This window comes from Mytilus trossulus, chromosome 4, assembly GCF_036588685.1.
Source record: "Mytilus trossulus isolate FHL-02 chromosome 4, PNRI_Mtr1.1.1.hap1, whole genome shotgun sequence".
NCBI classification, from domain to species: domain Eukaryota; kingdom Metazoa; phylum Mollusca; class Bivalvia; order Mytilida; family Mytilidae; genus Mytilus; species Mytilus trossulus.
Genome location: NC_086376.1, coordinates 56,871,876 through 56,893,255, shown reverse-complemented (window position 1 = coordinate 56,893,255; position 21,380 = coordinate 56,871,876). Strand labels below are relative to the sequence as shown.

Sequence of the window (21,380 nt, the reverse complement as noted above, 5' to 3'; positions counted from 1 at the left end):
TGTATATCATGCCAATGGAACTTAAAATGTACCATGGCGACTCTAACCTAATAGTACTAGTACATGCAAGCTGGGAACAGTATATCTAACATATATATATATTAATATATATGTTCCTGATGCAAGTCAACAATGTATATATATGTCATCCCTTATTGATATAAAAAAATACTATTTAACCATGACAGTGACAAAGCAACTAGGCGACACAAGATGCAAAGTTTTATTTTTGTTTTAAATACACAAAATATCACAGATTTTAATTATTTCACAGTTTCGTAACATAGATAACATGAAAAAGACACTAACAAATCACATTTTTGTTTACACAGAAATTGGGTGTAAAATGCGTCTATGTTTCAACTTAAGAACATGTGCTACCTTTTCCATGTGCGAGTCGAGTGATTTTCTTTCTTGATCTTATTGCCCTATAGTTCGCGCATTCAAATATAAAATAATAAGTAAGTGAATAAGAAGTATTTTACAGGCACTCTAGCTTCGAACTGCAATTAATGGCACAAATAAAGACAAGCTAAATAAATAAACTATTATTATATTATTAGTTACTTTCCTAGCTACGATACCCTAACTTTTGTTTCAATGGCCCCATACATGCGTAGATGTGACAAAAAGGTGACGATTCTGTTGAGAACTAATTAAGTTCTTTATATAAAAATAAAATTGGCCCAAAACCTCTCATCTATTTATATATTATACCTCTCTTCTTAATGACATACAACTTTCGTTTTTTTTTTGCCTAAACTTCCGAAACGAATCACGTGTTTTAAATTACTTTAAAACAAGGACCACAACTCGATTCAGGGAATGTAAACTCAATCACATACTTAGTATCCACCGATTATATCCCTTTGATACGAAAACAATCGAAATTGGCAAAAGAACATCAAATTTTCCTTGCAAGAACGAACCTTGCAAATACATGAGACAGATGTTTTGGCGTCTATCTATAGTTTCTTGGCAATAGTTTAAATAATGATATAAATACAAATGACAAAATGAGTATAAATATATATAATATGTCTTAATCTATCCTTTATTCTTCTTTCTGTTGGCTGCTGGAGGTGGATTGGAACCTGCAGATCTTTGTTTGTCTTTACTGTATTTTCTTGACATATTTTGATTCTGAAATTAACATTGATGAAGTTGTGAGAACTGTAAACCGAATTTTCGCATGCCGCTCCTACAGTAGGATTGGTGTGATATAAAACATCAGTTCAAAGTATCTGGACTATGCACATACACATATATAGTTTTTATTTATCTTGACACTTGCTTTGATCAAGGACGTACAGTGGAGATCACTTCTAACCTCTCATTAAATCTGTCAGAATCTGTCAGGAGAACTGTTCTAGGACAGTACGTAGAACTGTCAGCCTGACACCTTTTAGTCAGTTCTAGGTTAGAACTGTTCTAGCTAGAACTGATTTGGTCAGTTCTACCTAGAACTCATTTGGACAGTTCTACCTAGAACTGATCCTGACAGTTCTACCCTAGAACTGATTTGGACAGTTTTACCTAGAACTGATCCTGACAGTTCTACTCTAGAACAGTTTTAGTCAGTTCTACTTCTAGAACAGTTCTGATTACAAATTCTACGGCTAGAATTGATTTATAAATTCTACGGCTAGAATTGATTTTTAAATCCGACGGCTAAAATTGATTTATAAATTCTACGTCTAGAATTGATTTATAAGTTTTAAAAACTCTTTGTCTTAATATAAAGGCTTCGGCAAAATAGCGATTAATATTATAAAGAGTTTTGCTATTTTGCCGGTTTTATTTCAAATTTTTCGTCGACAAGAGAACATGTTTAACCCCGTCATATTCTGCATGTATGTGGCTGTTCCAAGTCTGGAGCCTGTTATTCAGTGATTTTCTTTTGTTGTTGATGTGTTACATAAATTATTTGTTTTTCTTTCATTTTTGAACATAGATTAAGCCGTTAATATTGGGAAAAAGGGGGGGGGGGGCATTTTTATTTCAATTGTTTTACATTTGTCATTTGGGGAGTCAAGATGGCTCATCATTACATAAAAAAATTATCTGACCTAATCTTTGTGTAATATGTTATTCTGGCCCAAACCACCAGGGACGGATCCAGCAGTTTTAAAAGGGGGGGTCCAACTAAATGGCCTCATTCAAATGCATTAATCGTAAAAAAAAAGGGGGTCCCCCCACCGCTCTGGATCTGCCATTGAGCCACTATTAACTTAAACCATGGAAGTATTATATTGACAATATAATACTTCCATGCTTAAACTGATCATATTTGATTTCATCATATAAATCTAAATACATTTAGCTGCAAACTGCAGGAATCCAGTTTATCTTTAGGCAAGGATACCAATTATATTGGAAAACATTAATGATTTCAAAATTTTATTTGCACTCAATTTATAGTACTAGCATGTCCTCTTTTTATTTAAAATATTGAATTGTAAACAAATGTGATATCTTTTTACAAGTAGTTTTCATACCTCGGACGGACCTGTTATACAAAAATCTTTTGACCGCATCAATCTAAACTGACCTTATTTGCTCTTTCTTCCTGCAAATCTATTATAGCTGCACAGTAATTCAGTTATAAATTTAGGTCAAGAGGGACTGTAATATACAAGTTACAGCAATATTGGAAAACAATGACCTCAAAATTTTGTTCACATGAATTTAAAGTGCTAGCATGACCTCTTTTTATTCAAAGTATTGAATCGTAAACAAATATTAGTAGTTTTCATACTTCAGACTGAGTCATGTAATAAAATATTTTGACCGCACCAATCTAAACTGACCTTATTTGCTCTTTCTTTCTACAAATCTGCTTAGTATATAATAGGGACTATAATATACAAGTTACAGCAATATTGGAAAACAATGACTTCAAAATTTTGTTTGCATGAATTTATAGTGCCAGCATATCCTCTTTTTATTCAAAGTATTGAATCGTAAACAAATATCAGTAGTTTTAATACTTCAGACTGAGTTGTGTAATAAATTCGTTTGACCGCATCAACCAAAAATGACCATATTTTCTTTTTGTTTATGCAAGTCTATATAGTTGGACAGTACATCAGTTATAATTTTAGGTCAAGAGGGACTGTAGTTTATAAATAACTGCAATATTGGAAATCTACAACCACAAAAAAAAAATTCGCATTGATTGAGAGTGCCATCATTTCCTACTTTCATTCAAAATATCGCATCAGAAACAAACATCAGCTAGTTTTCATACCTCAGACTGACTCATGGAACAAAAATATGTGTCTGGGCAACAACAACCCAACCATAGAGCAGACAACAACCGATCACGATGGATTGTATAATTCAAATGACAGCGTGTCCTCTTTTTATTCAAAATATTGAATTGTTAACAAATTTCAGAAGTTTCGATATATCAGACTGAGTCGTTTTAATAACAAAATTATTTAACCGCATCAACCAAAACTGAACATATGGGACCTTTTATAGCTTGTTGTTCGGTCTGAGTCAAGGCTCAGTGTTGAAGGTTGTACATTGACCTATAATGGTTTACTTATTTTTAAATTGTTATTTGGATGGAGAGTTGTCTCATTGGCACTAACACCACATCTTCATGATCTTCCTATATCTATATATTCTTTATCATGTAAATATATATGGCTTCATTGTAAACCAATAATATTTCTAAGTCAGGACAGATATTGTATGATAAAGAGGACACCAAATTTTATCCACATCAGAGCGCCATTATTTCCTCTCTGTATCGATAATATTACTATTTAAGGAATGACTGTAATATTTTTTCTGTCTATGAAGAAAAAACATAAAAAATTTGGTGCACACTGATAAATGCGCGTAGAGGGTTTTTTAACAGTGTGCACCACATTTTTTATGTTATATATATACATGTATAATAGACAGAAAAAATATTACAGTCATTTCTTATAATTTAATTCTAAATTTCATTTTAACAAAATGTTTAAACCTTGGCAAACCATAAAAAAACGTTGATGATGTTACGTTCACATGACTAACTTATGTCTATGGGTGTTGATAACAAAATAACATCAGAAGACCCGTTAAATCCAAACTTAAATTATTAAATATTGAAACGTCACAAAAGTGACTTTTAAGTCAGTAGTTCATGATGGTTTTTTTTAAACAAAACTATTTAAAGGCATATTCCAACACTCACATGACTGATTCATATACTTTATTTTAAAATGAAAAGTACATGTATGAGAAGTTCTCTTCTTGGACTTGGAATAGTATACTGACTATACTGTTAATATATAATTTGAAGAAGGACAATGATTGGTTTTGTTTGTAGCCTAACGTCCAGTGGCAAATATTTCATTTATGTTCAGATCGAGTATATTTTTCAGACTTTCAGGACTCATAGATATTATTCATAATCGTTATGGATAAGTTTGGCAACGAGCTAATGCAAATGTACATAGTTTTTTTTTACGTTTAACAACACTGATTTCATTAATCCCATAATCCATCCACTGTACAATTTTCGTTTGAACATTTGTCAAAACAGAATCCTAAGTAATGAATGTAAATCCAAGGCAAACAAGGTAAATTAAGATTAAATTTCCATGAATTAAATGCAGAGTTATATTTATGAAGAGACTGTTAAACACGGGGAACGAAAAAACGTAAACAATGATGTTTCATTTGCAATCTTATAAAAATATTTCTCCTATGAGTTGGATAACCTCCTATCCACTTCGATATTTGTACATGTAAATTTTGATCAGTAAAAATATAGAAAAATCCGCTATTATATATAGTAAAGTAATTGGAACTGATTTTTTCTTCTAAATTCTAAAGTGCCCTTTCTGCAGTGACGTCATTTAGAACTGTTCTTCAGTCCTGATTGATTTGGTCAGTTCTGCTGACAGTTCTACAGTTAGAACTGATTTGGTCAGTTCTACCTAGAACAGTTTTAGACAGTTCTACCCTAGAACTGATCCTGACAGTTCTACCTAGAACTGATTTAGTCAGTTCTACCTAGAACTGATCCTGACAGTTCTACCTAGAACAGTTCTAGGGTAGAACTGTTCTGGCTAGAACTGTTCTAGGACAGGTTAGAACAGTTCTATGACAGATTATTCTGACAGTTCTAATGAGAGGTTAGAACTGATCTCCACTGTATGTTAGTTATACGTCCTGGCAGTTCAAATAATCCCCCGATGGACCATTTAAACGATATTCTTTGATATTCATCGTTAACAGTTACCTGTTTGACGTAATCATGAACAAATTGCATATGAAAGTTGTGTAGTCTTTCTACAGATTCTATTGTTCTTATCTTTAAGTAGGCTCAAGCAATATCGATGATAAGCTAATATACATTTGTACAATTACCGGCGAAACAGTTGCAACAATTAACTTGCCCATACAATATTCAATACAATGGTGATTACTTTAATTTCTAGGTTCACATTACAATAGAGTTGGCTTGCAGCAGAATATATAAGAGTTGCCGAACCCTAACTAACGTTTTCCCTCACTGCAATAAAATTTCCTATGCTCACGCACAAAGCGACAAAGTATCTTCTGACCGTTTCGTTGATATCGAAAACTTTTAAAAACGCCTACCCATCGTGATAAAAAAAAATGCAACTAACGAATATTCCTGAAATTATCAAAAGAAAAGTAAATGTGAATAAGCTAACAATTACAATTCACACTTTTAAAACAAAGCTGCATCATCTTTATGACACAAGGAGTACAAACTTCTTATGCTTTCACCAGGTAGAATTTGTTTTCTTCATAAATAACACTTACCCATAAATAGAAGGTTGCAGCACCATTACTCACACTCCTGATATCATCGATAGTAAAATCTTTTTGTAATTGTTCTACTCGTTTGCATGTATGTTCATCTAAGTTGACAGTGTCTGCTTTTTCTACCTCTCTAAGAAGTTTTTCTCTTCCGTGACGTCCTAGAAGAATTTGTATATCAGCCCATTCCTGCAATAAAAAATGTTTTGTATATAGGTTAAAAAAAACTTACCAAAAAATGTAACCAAACAACCAATTCATAATTCGTATATTCTGAAAATAAATTAACTAAGAGTTCAGGAGCTTTGTTGTCCGAAAAGTCTATTTATCTGGACAAAACATTCAACACTTTATCCAATTGTATTTAAAAAAATCGCAACCCCTCCATTTAACAAAAGAAACTGTTTTACTTGTGACACTCGTCATGTTACGAACTACAATCAAAGATCGAGAGACAAGTCGTATTTGGTGCTAAGCACTGGAAACTCGGCTACAATAAACGAACCACATGTTTAGTCATTTGTTACACCATTTTCTCTTATGAAGAAATGTTTCAAAAACATATTTGAAAGACTTATTATTACCAAGTATATAATAACGAAAGAAACGAGAGAGCCTGTGTCGCTCACCTGGATCTATCAACAATAGCTAGCCAATCTCAAATATAGTAGACTAAAATACAATCCAAATATACTTAGATAAATTTCCCCTCCCTCAAACCCCCAAAGTCAATATGTTTTTATACTGTCCCCAAAAACATTAACACAGTATACTTGAATCCTGAATGTTGGACTGATTAATCAGCATCAATTATTTACCTTTAATTTAGACTCCTCATATCCAATAATCAAATATGTGCTCTTCATGACCTCTTTGACCCCTGCAGGTGGGTTTATGTAACTACGCAGTTCTGATATTGTTTCTTGTTGCATTTTCAAAATATCATGACTAAAACGGTTCAGTTCTGTTAAATGCAGCTTTAATGCCTTCGCATTTTCTAAATAATGCATTAGTTCTGAACGATACTGTGATGACTGCACATTTGCAATAGCTTTGTCTAAAATGCCCGGATGTCTTCTTAATATAGCGTCTCTTATTTCTGCAAAATGAAAAAAAAAATAATAAAAATTTCTCAAATATTTACTCACTGGTATAAAACTTTTTAAATTATGATTAAACTATGCGGTATGGGCTATGCTCATTGTTGAAGGCCGTACGGTGACCTATAGTTGTTAGTTTCTGTCATGTTGGTCTCTTGTGAAGAGTTGTCTCATTGACAATCATACCACATCTTTTTTTTAAATCTCAATATTGCAGAATCCAAATATGGGGGAGCATTTTTCGTTATTTTCTTATATAGTGCTTAGTAAAAAAGCTGATGTCATTTCGGGCCCTTTATATCTTGATATGCGGTATTGGTTTTGCTGATTGCTGAAGGCCGTACAATGACATATAGTAGTTGCCAACTTTTACGTAATTTCGGTCTCTCGTTGAGAGTTTTATTGGCAATCATACCACATTTTACTATTTTTACAAAGTAAGTTATTTCTAAAGAATAGAATCATATTACGCGTTCCATTTTGTATTTTATATATGTGATAATTTGATTTTTTACCGGTAAATGCAATCTATTCAATTTCACACATTGTAATTTTTCAGATTAAATAAGAACAAAGTAAATTATCAAAAGAAACTGTCGTTAGTCGCTTACATAATTTTTAAATCTGTTAAGCTAAATATGCAAATCTTCATTTATGTTTTAGAACTATGAAAAATTCCTTCCTCGTTTACGAATCTAAAATACTTCAAAGGCAACTAAATCAGAATAATGCTGTACAAAGGAGACATAAAGACATATAGAAGCGTGTTGTATGTTTGTGGATCTGGCCTTGACAGACATACCAATGCAGGTATGAAGACACAATAAAAACACACAAAAACATCTACCTTTTCTATCGTACTGTCTTGACCTTTTATATTTAAAAAAAATAAAAAATCGGATCACATCCGTCGATAATTTTGGAAAGACAATTTTTGCTTTAAAAAACAGAAACCATACCCTTTTACTGGTTATCTGTACGATCGATGCAATAGGGACCAAAGATCAGAGTTTAGAGTACATGATGGCAAAATTCATTGTCTTTCAATCCCAATCGCGAATGCAGACAACATAAATGTGTTGATACACGATAACCAAAATAAGTGTTTTATTAACAATAGGGATCACAAAACCCGTTGTATACCCGGTATTAGGTTGAAGATAAAGTAGACAATAAATGTGAATCGTTCTGACTGGAAGAGGTTAGCAAGGAATATTCATTTTGGCAAATCATGACGTATGTAGATATTATTTATTTAAGGCATATCCACTCAACCGGTAGTCGTGAAAAACACGAATTTGTGTAGAGAACAGACGGAAAAATATTAGAAAAATATACACCGCCTATCAACCCCCATAAATATATACATTCTTACAAATACGAAGCTTCTTGGCTATTTCCTTTTTACCTTTGAAGCAGTGTACACGAATGACTAAACGGCAACAAAAATATTTCACACATAATAAAGTACATTTCTAAGATGTCTATTTGATATTCAATGAAATCAGAAACACTTTAAATAGACAACTATATAATTTACCTTTCCGCAAGTATAAGAATTCTAATCGTTCTTGTGCATCCTCTAAATCACCATTATCTTCTAATTTATTTTTCTCAAACAATTCAATGGCGTGTTCGATTTCTTCAATGTCTGAGCCTGTTGCCGCTTGTCGGAGATTTTCACGTATTCTTTTCTGAAATAAAGAAAACCAATCGTGAAACTAATCAGGAATACCATATCTGGCAATGTTATTTTGAGACACTAGTATTCTAATCCAATTAAAGACCAATCCCGCATCGCTTCCGTTTTCTAGTATGTCGAACGAGAGCGATGCGAGATCACTTAGATACGATTGCTTGTATTCAACAACCTTTAAAGTATAGAACACTTCAAACATATCATACTTGCAAATAAGCACGACAGACGTTTGTGTCGACAACATTAAATTTAATCAAACAACAATGGGATGAGACTTATATTGGAATACTAAAGTAAGTAAATATGTCAAAGAGTTTTTATATTCTCTATTCACTTGTTTTTTCAATGCAAACAATTCACCAAAACTATCTTTTTAACATTACCAGCGAGAGAAAACAACAAAATTGTTGCATATTTAACGAGATGGTATATACCTTGTATCCCTTTTCGTTGACTGGTTCCTTTACAGCCTGGTTTCTTTTTCCTTTCTTAGCATTTCTGTTTCTAGCGTCTTTCTCAGATGTAGAGTTTTGGCTACCTTTGACAGACGCATTTTTCTCCGCTACAGCTCTTTTCTGTAAATGTATATATATAATTAAATATTGTATTATTTATTATAACAACATATCTTGTTGTCGTTTGACTGAAAATATCCAGTCATTTCAAAAATATATATTAACATTATACATGATTTCCTACCACAATATCTAATTGAAATCTTGACTATGCATATATGAATTATGAAAAATTACAAAATATAATATGGTATGTGAAAACTCTCCAATAACGTACACAAAGCTCATTGAATTGAAAGGAAAACAAATTCAACTTTACAATCACTCGATATGATTAAAATATACCGATAATATTACCAGATACCAGTATCCCCGTTTCGCTTACAAAATACATTACTGTCCCCTCTTTGCTTACAATATACAGATCTTGAGTCAATTCTAGTAATATACCCAAACCAATATTAGGCAACGATTTTATCCATTTACCATATTATACTCTTTTATGATATTGATGCTACAATCTATATTGGTTATAAACCTAGTCATACTGATATAACTTTGAAGTTTGTTATCAAATAAATGGTTATAACTGCTTAACTATATGAATGTGTGAGATTGCGACTTATTATTTTCTTTTTTCCTCTGTATGTTAAAAAGACTCCAGTAAGACAGTATAAAGTAAATGCCAATTTTAGTATTTAATATCAAGATGTATGTTAGTGAATATACCAAAAAACGTTCGCTATATTCAAGTAAAAGTGAGCCAATATACGAGGATGTTTGTAGAGTTTACAAAAAAGAGAATAATGGACTAAAGGTTCAGAATAAAGGGTTGTAAGAATAAAGAATAGATTATAATGGGATGCTTGAATATTAAGGATAGAGATTTACTCCTGACATCCTGGTCACGGCACCAAAATGCCGGGAATACGCAAATTAAGTAAGAAAACGTTGCATGTTATAATAATGCAATCGATCTATATAATGCCCAAGTATACACGGATAAAGAATAGAGGAAAATGATGTAAAAAAATAAAGAATGAATATTTTAGGGACCGAAAATCCAGACCCTTATATAATGGTGAATAGATAATTTATGTGCTACTTTGACCACTTTCCAAAGTCTGTGTTACCTTCATCATTGTTTACATCCCAAAATTATATTTTAGTACATAAGAAGGTAACATTTATTGTTTGTCATAAAATGTTAATGAAAATAACAGTTTATAAATTTAGTGTATGAATTTCTTATCTGAATTTACCTGCATCAAGGATTTGTATAGTTCTTGCCTGCATTAGAAAGTTTTAAATCTAAAAATTGGTTAGCCAAGGAAGTATGGACATTGGGCGATCTATAATATGTGACCAAATTGGACTAAAAGGCAAAGCCAAAACCAATCTTTGTCCGAGAATTATAATTTTACCAATTTATAATATCTTTTAAAGTATAAATTTACTAGTTACTGTTGAGTAATAACTGTAATACATGTAGCTTTTTTAAAACTTCTACGGCATTTGGTTTCTGATGGAGAATGTGTCATTGGCAACCATAATACCATATTTACTTATTTTTTTAACTTAGAAATGTATATGTTTGTCTTGTGTCTACAACGAACTGATCTAGATTCTATCTTTTTTTTTAAAGTAACTATGGTTTTTTTTCTTAGAAAACCCTACACGTATTATAAAAGAAAGAAAAACACGTTTTACATATCCGACACTTGCCACCATACATAGTAATATATATATATATATATATTTATAAGACACATATCTCATTAGTAAATAGAATTATGTTATGGTTGCTAAACATTTATAATGTATTTGTACGACCGAAACCACACACACACACAAAGAAGATTTTTTCTCAAACAAATGTTTACCCATTTAGCAGCAGCTCGTCCCCCGTAAAGGGCCTGTTGACATAAACAAATGTATAACATTGACTTACATATTACAGTTAATTATACAGTTAATAGAAACAATGTAGCATGTACTTATGCCAATGCAAATGATAAAATGTACACCAAAAGTTTTCTTGCAACATGCACGTGCAGATATTTTTACTTTGGAAAAGAGGCATTGAACTTACCATATTACACAAGTTTTACAGAGATAGTAAGAGGTAATGAAAATGTACACCAAAAGTTTACTTGTAACATGCACGTGCAGATATGTTTTTACTGAGGAAAAGAGGCACTGTGGACTATATGTAAGCTTACCATAAGATACAGCTTTTACAGAGATGATAGTAAGAGGTAATTTGCACAAGTTAAAGTGTTCTTACTTATCATATATGAATTTATTATTCAATTTACAACTATGAAATTTCTCATTTATAATGTCACTAATTAAATTAAATAAATAAAAAAGGTACATAAATTATATCTACATTTGTAGTCGTTTCAACCGCTACACCTTGGTTAAAAGCAGAGAACATAAATAAGCATGCATGGAGAGGTAATCAATTTGGGGAAAGGATTCATACACGCATACATATTGTCAATTGGTATATGTATACCCATATTACATTTTGTATATATGTGTACACATATTTTTATTTGGTCCATCGAGACTCTGGTCCTTTGGTATTTATTTAAATGGGACTATTCTAGTATTGGATTGTTCATATATCACGGAGTAAACTTTTTTTATAGCAAAAATTGTCGATAAATAAACAAAAAAGGTTTGAAAAGCTATTTCATTTGATTTTTTAATTAAAAAAATAGTATGCCTCAAATCTGTGCCATTTTTCTGTGTTCTAATAATTGCATATATGTGGAAATCCGTTTTGAACTTTTAAAATTGTAATGAATTATTGTGTTAAATAGATAAATAGATATTAACTAAAAAGTATGCAATAAACATGTTAAAAGCATTATTACTGAATGTCTTCAAAGAAAAAAGTCAAGGAATTATAGATTATCGTTGATTATCTCAACGAGATTGATTTTCTCGCTTGAGCTGGTACTATACAGCGAAAGTGAGAAAAGCAATCGAGTTGAGATGACCAATGATAATCTGTTTATCGCTATTTTACCTATGACGAAGTTGTCAATTTCAATGTCAATTTTGTTAGCAACGCCACGTGGCTTCCTTAGTTTCTAGCGATAATTTTTCCATATCAAGCGAGAAGCATGATATGAAAATTATCACAAAAAAAGATCATAGGAAAAATGCACAAAATAGCGATAACTATATATATATATATAGACTAGTTAACGTTGATACTCGATAAACCAAATATATCTATACAAGGAAAGCTAAGATTTGGGTTATGCATAATGATGATCAGGATCTTACCGTACTGTTCTGAGTTTTAGTTGACTGACTGTCTATTTCTGAAAGCTGATTTAATACGACAACTAGGTTAAAGCACTACAAATACACATGTTTACTAAATTCTATAATCATCTATTATGTTTTCACATTTGGTCTTTCACACATAATCACGAATCGCGTTAAATTTCATTCTCGTTTACATAAATGCAAATATGGATAAGAGGCTGAGTAAAATAATGACACAGCAACTAATATTAACAGCACTTGAGTGCATGTCTCCCCTGCTTTTCTGATCATGATTCAATTTATACTTAAAAAGTTGACGCATGTTCTATAAGAATCCCATGTAATGAAAACTATCTGCGATCTATGTAAATGAAGTCAGGTCAGATGGAAGTGTTGACCTATTAGAATCTCAAGACGGGCCTGACAATGAAAATTTGACATTGATAAAAAAACCAAAAACAATTAAAATGGAAACAATCGGACAAGCGAACCAAGAAAATGCTGTCAAAATCAGATGAACCATCTAAGACTGATAATCATTTCATACACCAAATATAGATGATAAATGCTTATACCCAAACGTGTTACTCTAGATATAGACTTGACCCTGAAAACTTAAAGTAATGTTAAGGTCAGGTGAACCATGCATGTCTGATGAAAACGAAGACCTTAAAAGATCAAATTTAGCAAATATAGTTATCATATTACTCTAGCAATCGCTGAGCCAGGAAAATGATTTCAAGGCTAGACGAAAACTCCACAACATCAGGACTATGTATAAAGAGTATGAAGCATCCAGGCCTTTAACCTTCTGAAACATAAGCTTCATGAGCTTGCATGCGTTACGCAAATAGTGTACCCCGCTGGAAACTGCACTACTCATTAAACAATTAAATCATATCAAGAATTATATCTAAATCAAATTGATAATCTAGTAAAATGAGCTAAGCCAAATAATGATAACAAAATAATAATGCACAAAACCACTTCACCAATATTTAAGGTCGGTCAGTAGTCTAACCAAGAATCTTATATGAGGAAATGCTACTAAAACCCTTGGTCTCTTCATCTACGGAGACCCGTTAACCTCACCTACGATAAACTAATTTATAACCTGAGTTATGTTCTTGTTCTCCGTTTGTCCTTCTGTTGTACTCATATTTTCTTCGTCGTTTTCCTTTTGATGTGAAGAGTTTGTATGCATAAATTTTATTTAAAATGAAAAATATCGTTTAATTTTACATTATATTATACAGTTTGTCTCCATACAGGAAATCTAGGGGGTGGGGTTGATCAATACTTTTCGCCGTAATCTCTGTAGTGTGGAGAAAATTCAATACCTTCGGTGTCATAATTTATTTTTTGTAAAACCATATTAATTTTTCAAAAGATCAAAAAGCTGACATAATTTCTTGATAATAAGCATATTAATTTTTAAAAGACTAAAAAGATTTTTAATGAGTCAATAATTGTTTTTATTTTAATGTCTTTCTTTCATTTTCATTGAAACAGAATACATCAAAGCAGAATGATAATTGTTTCAATTTTTCAACTCTATGGCCTATACGTCGTAGCTTAATCTTTTCATATAGAGTCTCTGAATAGCTTAATTGATTCGATATTGTGATTATATTGACTAGCTAAAGATTGATACGTAGCGTTTATACTGTTCCCCTCCCCATAAAGTGCAATACCACCAAATAAAAAGTTTATGTGTTAATATCCGTCGCTTGGTCTATCTCATTTTTAGCCATCAACGATAAACCGGATAAAGAAAACACAATATCTAACCCATAGACTCAATGTAAAAAGTGTTAATTAAATACCCCCCCCCCCTTCTTTTTTTTTAACCTACCGACCCAGTGATAGTAAACAATATAAACTTTTGGGACTATCCAAGCATTTACTTACAATACTGAACACTTTACATTTAACAAAATACTACTGTGGAGGAAAACTCACCCTATCAAACTTATTAGGTGCTCTTTGTTGTTGTTGCGGTTGTCCTCCTCTTGGAGTTTGACCAGATGAAGATTTAGAATCACCACATCCCATGGTTTTGTTGATTTACACACTACTACAAACAGTTCTTATGGGACCATAGTTCTGCAAAATAAAAGTATTAAAAATGTTCAACAATGCATCATCCATTCGGGAAAAAAAAAAGAAGATGTGGAAGTCAAAGTAAAGAAAAGAAATATTGTTCAAAATAACTTTTTGCATGTATTTTGGCGTTGCGTTGCATAAAATCCTCATTATCCGCCACTGAATTTTAAATCTAGAGCTGTCTACATAAAAGATAGGAAATGGATTTCTGATTGAAACTATGAAAGTGTATATAATAGAAGATCTGAGTAGTTAACCAATATGCATAAGTCCTGAATTCATTCTAAATAAAAACACCAAGAGACAGAGAAAAAAAACTATACAGGTATCACACAAACGCCGAACGGAGCTAGGTCCAACTTAAGAAGAGGACTACTGTTTGAGGTCAACAAACAGTAATTATCGTTATCTTTTATTTCAAATAAATACTTTTTTTGTCTCAAATAGCATCTAAATCTCGATGCTTTCTCAGAGATTTTTTAACATTGCGACTTGGATGTTAATAAATCATGTCAACAAAGAAGTGTTAACAACCATGGCACCGAAAGTCGTTTTGCCTTTGTGGTGGTGGATTATCATGGCACCGTTACAAAAAGCATATTTGTTTGCCTTCTAAAAAAAGTTAAATATTAATTTTCAATATTCCGTAAAACATTTAAGAATACTTTATATATGATACTTTACCCTATTATTACCTAATTGGTTTTCGCGTGAAAAATGTGTGATCTATACCATCCATGCTATTTTCTATCAATGTCACAATATTTTCCGCCTAATTAATTTCAGCAATATTATCTTTTTATTAAAAGAATATCGTTTTAGAAAACGATTATATGTAATATTGACGTTATTTTGCTATTGCCTACAAGCTCTATTTTATTTAATGTTGACTGTAGATCTCAAAGGTATTACGATGATTGATAAAGAAAAGAGATATTCAAACAAGTGATGAATATTGATGTTTGTTATTATCCCGATGAAAGGAATTTAAGTCTCGCGTGTGTACAATTAATTTCGTCTTTGTGTTTAATTAAATATCAGGGTGCAAATGCATAAAATGTTAATTTCGCCATGACGCATGGTTTCATATTTAAGATTAAAAAAAAAGACCAAAGAATCCACGATTAGTGAAAATCGTGCTTCATGCACCTGTACAGAAATATAAGTTTATTTCTATCTTTTTTAAGTTCATCAGCCGAATGTCGGAATGAAGATAATAGTTTGTTGTATACTATTAAAAGATATAAATTAAAGATTCGTTGTTTTCCGAACTTAAAAGAACTATCATAATTTTGTGAATACAGATAATGAGTTTAGTTTTCTTCTTCTTTACCCTTCGGAAGTTCCAAGGAAGAGGTGCATTTAAATTGAGGTGTTTTCTAATATAGCTATCCTGACTACATTCAAAATTGATAACAGCAACAGATTTAAAAGGGGAAACAATTTATTGTGTAACTAAGGAGATTATTTAAGATTTAACCTCCTTGGTGTAACTAAGACCAGTATTGGATGCCGTAAGGTGTCAACGGAAGTGAGATTGATTGATTGATTGATTGTTAGTTGCTAAACGTTCAGTGGCAAATATTTCATGCATATTCAAGACGATAGTGATTTTTAGAACACACTGCATACGTTTAAAAAGCCGACAATTGGATTGGGTTTAAACTAAATTCAAACTTAATGGATATGAGCAATAAAAGTCGACCTTCAACTCTGAGAATAACCTATAAAGAATCGACATATATAATATATGAGCATGGTTTTATACTCTTTTTATAATAAGTTTGTTTTATAATTTTATATCAGAATAAGGTTTTTCGTTAATGTTTATAATTGATATTCAAGTAAAACATTACTTACATAAAAGAGAAATGGTTTAATGTTGGGAGGCGGCTTCAAACTTCGTTAAACATAAAGGAAACGTATGTGAGCATCCAGTGTATATAGTTTATAGTTCAAGGTTTCTTCACAAAAGTTTGTTTTATATCCCTTTTAATACATGCCAGCAAAATTCATTATCAAAAAACGATCAACGTTACACGTTAATTAATCTACTTTTTTTCTTGATGCATCATAAAACAAGTGTTAAGAAGAGCATTTGTTTATTGGGTACCATGGTAATAATACCATTGATTTTATTATCCCTAACATATAATTCTGTGTGATGCAGTTTATATCGGGTTTTCGTATCAATTGTAGTCGTTCATTAGGACCATGACAACTTAACACAGAATATCTGTGATTATTGCAGGTCTTTAACTTAATAAGATTCCTAGAAATACTAAAAACTTAATGCTATTTGTTTGTATGTGTTTGACATAGAATTTTGAAAAACTGTATTCAAGTATGAATGCTTACAGAGAGAACCATTTTTTTTTTTTTACAGTTATGAGATATTTTTATTTGCAAAACACAAAAACCAATTTTGGCTGTGGCAAATACATTGACAAACAAACATAATGAAACATAATGAAAACTCGACAATATTATAATTTGAGTGATGAGTTTTTTTGAGTTTGTATTCCTGTTCTTTTCTATATATCTCACTTGACCTGTCGAGCTATTTCGTCACTTGATGTCATTCGTCCGTCGTTGTCGTCTGTTCACTTTGACAAAAATATTCTCATCTTAAACTACTGAACCAGAATTTATCACAGTCATTATTGAGGTATATTGTCCTGATTAAAATAAGTCTGATGAACCTGGGTGCCAACCAACATTGTTGACATGGCTATCAATAAAGCACAGGAATAAAATACGAGGTTTTCTCTTGTATTGACAACCGATAAAAAGAGTATTTATGAGCAGTGCTAAAATTTAAAGAATGTTGATATTTATATCAAAACTATCCTATACCTTCTTGTAGATGTTGGTCTTAAATGACGAATTTTACATTTTTTTTTTGTCTTGTAGCATGAAAATATAAAGTTCTAGCGAACTGTTCATAACAGTCTTCCAACAATGAGCCTTGGCTCACACCGAATAGCATACTATAAATGGCCCCATAATAACTGATGTAAAACCATTCAAACGGGGAAACCAACGGTTAAATCTATATAAAAACAAGAAACGAGAAACTCTTATGAACCACATCAACAAACGACAACTACTGTGATTGTGTTCGTATTATTCACAATATACTAGTATCACATTAACGATTTAATCAAGTGTCAATGGAAAAAAAGTTGTGAATTATAGAAATTGTGTAACTTGAGCCTGACTGAATGGTATTTTTTTACTGAAACTGTGTGGTGGGCCTGTTCACACAACACATGCATACCATGAATGGCAATGACAGGCTGGGTGACTGACATGAGTCGGTTGCCAGAAACTCTTCATATGAAACTCTGGTGCAAACTACTCGAGACTCTGGAACTCGCGATGAATAGCTTAATAATTCAGCATGGATTATTTTTTTCGGACGGACTGTGTTCAGTGTAAAAACCCGAGTCCAATCTAATACTCGAACATTATAAACGTTGTCTCTTAGACACATTCCCCATTTTCATTTTCAATTTTATTTATACAAATTTGAATCTGCTGAATGATAAACATAATAACAAATAACAATTAATCTAAGTGATATTGTTCACTGTCAAAGATTATAATACTATTTTTACAATTTTGAAGAATAAATGTAAAATGATAATCTGATTATGACAATTAAGAACACACGTGTATGAATAAGTTAACTGGGAATTAATAGATAACAAATTTAAACATGTCACTGAATGTCCAAACTGAGAATTTCAAATTAAAACATAAAACATCTTGATTAAAGTTATGGATAAGAAATGTAAATAGAAACCAAAATATAAAACAAACAATTAAACACAATGAATTTAAGTCCCAAATGTCAGAATATGAAATGTTAGTCAAAGGCCAAAATAATATGTGAAGCTACTTTAAGCTTGGTCCAAAGTAAAAGACAAAACCCAAATCGGTAGCCTAAAGATGTTCTTATAATCTAACGCTGTCAAATCATGTTCTGTCCATTGACTTAATGCGTTTAAATGGGTCCTTAACATAAGGAAAGATATTTAGATATATATATAGGAAAATGTGGTATGGGTGCCAATGAGACAACCCTCTATCAAGTCACAATTTATAAAGTAAACCATTACAGTTCAAGATACGGTTTTCGAGACAGAGCCTTGGGTAACACCGAACAGCAAGTTATAAAGTGTACCAAAAAATACAAGTGTAAAACCATTCAAACGGGAAAATCAACGGTCTAATCTATATATAAAAAAACGAGAAACACTTATGAATCACACAAAAAACGACAAGTACTGAACATCCGATTTCTTTTGCATTTACTAGTATGGGATAGCACTTCAATATTAAACTTTTTTAATTGTTGATCATCATTGATACCTTTCATAAACAAGCATGGAAGGAAACAATTTCCACAACATTTAAACAAATTAGAATGAACAAGACTACTGTTTTCACACCCAAATACATTTTTAAAAAGGTTCTATAATAAACTGAGATGCTCGCTTCCTTAACTTTCAATTCTACAAAAAATTTAAAAATAACATACTAAGTATATCAAATATGAAATATGAAAACTTACATATCTTCATATAAATAAAATAATATAAAGGGTTTTTATAGCCTAAATTGGAAATAAGCACAGCATTTAGCACCCAAACTGAATACTTACTTTTAATAGACTAAACACCCAACCTTATCGAAAATGTTCTCCTTCCAGTTTCATTGTTGTCAGTAGTTACTTCAGTGCATGACGTAATCAATTGATACTGAACGTCGTGCAATAGAACAATGAAGGTAATTAAAATTAAATTGAAAACAACGTTATTTTGTTTTTGAATTTTTTTTGTTTTTGTACAATATTCAATTTTGGTTCGTACTTGTGAGGGAAATATTTTTCTTTATATTTTTTTTTATCCCAATATTGAATTTGTAACATTTGTAATTTATCGGAACTACACAGAAACTGTTAATGTATTGCATTGGATGTCCTGTAAGCTATATATATTAAAGCTATGTAAGCTATGTAAGCATATATCATTATTCACAAATATATCAAACAAAAGCAGGAGAGTAACCAAGGTAGGCCTAGCTTTTATTAGTAGAATCCGCGGGTAGGTCTTAGTACGGGAGATAGGAAGCTCTTGAAAGCAATTAGTTCAGGACCTAAGGCAGTAATCAGTACAGAGTGGCAACCTGTACAGGAAGCAAGGTACGAATTTAAGAAGTCGGTACGTAGGTCACCGCTCATAAAAGAGGATATCGGCTTTATGAGCATTTTAAAGCTGTTAGTTTAAGTTCAGGACGCAGTATAGCTCCTAGTACAGGAAGCTGGGTAATTCACAATGATACTCGGAAAACTGCTGTAGGTCGAGTAATTTGTAATTACAGCAAATACAAGTGCAACAAAGATATTTATGAAACAAAAAATCCAGTACTTCAGTGAAGCCAGGTATTTTTTCGGTACAGCGAAACCAGCTACATCTTAGCAAAGTAAGTCGGGCGTTTCTGAGGATATGATGCAGGTTAGTTTAAACTATACATGAAACAGGACAGTTACTCGGTATAGTAAGCTTGGTAGCTTTCACTACATAAAACCAAGATGGATTTAGTGTCGAGTATAGAAGGTGGGTAGCTCTTTGTATAGAAAGCTGGGTAGCTATTTGTATAGAAAGCTTGGTAGCTCTTTGTATAGAAAGCTGGGAAGCTCTTTGTATAGAAAGCCCGAAAGTTTTTAGTACATTGATCTTGATCAAATAAGAATTTGGTTTATACGTCAACAACCGAAACAGTTATTAAACGAAACAAAAAAACTAAGACAATAGCTCTAAACACAGTAGAACGGTTATTGATTACCGCTGTCCTCATCAGAAAAAAGGGACGAAAGATACCAAGGGACAGTCAAACTCAGAAGCTGTACGTTAAGTTGTCAAAGTAAATGTTATAAACATATTCTGCTAGTTTCAAGTGTTATCTGCATTGTCTATTTAAAGTTCTCAAGTTTAAGATTTTCCAGATGGATTGGTCCTTGTGTTTAGGTCATTTTTTATCCTCATTTTTGATGATTTACCAATTTTCTTGTATCATAATCTGCTCTTTAAACACATATTTCTTTAAAGTAATGCCTTTCACCCTCCCTGATTTATGTTTAAGACAAATGGGGATTTTTGTAATGTTTATTTTGCATTTTGGAAGAACTGTTACTCTTTAAAGCATAAGCATACTAAATTCAAATTCGGATTTTACCTAACAACAGTGTCATATCCCTGGAAATAATTTGAATATCTACATTGTGTGCATATACCTAAACAAAAACTTGCATAGAGACCCAACCCCTTGAAAGTATACATCTGTCATTCCCTGTACTTGGTACTCCTAGGATGACCATGTTTCCAAAATCTCAAGCTAAGGACAACAAAAGTAACCACAGCTATTACAGAGTATGACAATGAAAAAGTATACAACTACATATATACACGTTTTATAAATGTTGACAAAGACAACGTTGCAATATTCAGTATATTTTTTTAAGCCTTATACATGTAGCATATTATTTAGTAAACCTTCGTTGAAATAATAGGACATAAATACACAAAATCTACAATACCTCTAAGTAAACAGAAAAATATCGCCATAGAAAGTATTCCTCTTTCAATATGTCAAAAACTGTGATAGATGTTGTATTAATCCAAGACAAATTGTACATACAAACTTTACATAATACATTCAGATCTTAAGTTAAATGTTAAAACTTGATAACACTTCAGTTCTTTTCAATTTAACGTGAAAGTTCAATAGTGTTAAGATTTAAATGCAGATATCACTTTAATTTATACTTTAATAAATAGAAACGAAGAAACATTCATTTTTTATCTGTCACTA

At 31.8% G+C, this 21,380-nt stretch overlaps 1 protein-coding gene across 6 annotated transcripts; it reads right to left on the bottom strand.

Moving 5' to 3' along the window:
* Positions 1–209: 209 nt before the first annotated feature.
* Positions 210–21,270, bottom strand: LOC134715595 (uncharacterized). 6 transcript variants are annotated; one of them, XM_063577870.1, is made up of 9 exons: positions 21,106–21,270; positions 14,358–14,501; positions 12,411–12,455; positions 10,991–11,023; positions 9,027–9,167; positions 8,434–8,587; positions 6,612–6,892; positions 5,797–5,982; positions 210–1,143 (listed from the first exon to the last, which is right to left on the bottom strand). In XM_063577870.1, the coding sequence occupies exons 2-9, from the start codon at positions 14,448–14,450 to the stop codon at positions 1,048–1,050; spliced, it is 1,029 nt and encodes a 342-aa protein (XP_063433940.1). In that variant the 5' UTR covers positions 14,451–14,501; positions 21,106–21,270; the 3' UTR covers positions 210–1,047. The 6 variants fall into 6 exon arrangements, with proteins under 6 accessions (XP_063433940.1, XP_063433939.1, XP_063433941.1 ...); XM_063577869.1 differs by lacking the exon at positions 21,106–21,270 and adding an exon at positions 19,171–19,262; XM_063577871.1 differs by lacking the exons at positions 10,991–11,023; positions 21,106–21,270 and adding an exon at positions 19,171–19,262.
* Positions 21,271–21,380: the final 110 nt, after the last annotated feature.

What these genes read in the sequence shown, in the direction of transcription:
- LOC134715595 (XM_063577870.1), bottom strand. Translation starts at nt 14,450, where the DNA reads ATGGGATGTGGTGATTCTAAATCTTCATCTGGTCAAACTCCAAGAGGA. An exon ending in CTAAAACTCAGAACAGTACG is followed by an intron (nt 11,024 to 12,410) that starts GTAAGATCCTGA and finishes TTATGTCAACAG; the next exon opens with GCCCTTTACGGGGGACGAGC. An exon ending in ATGAGGAGTCTAAATTAAAG is followed by an intron (nt 5,983 to 6,611) that starts GTAAATAATTGA and finishes TTTTTATTGCAG; the next exon opens with GAATGGGCTGATATACAAAT.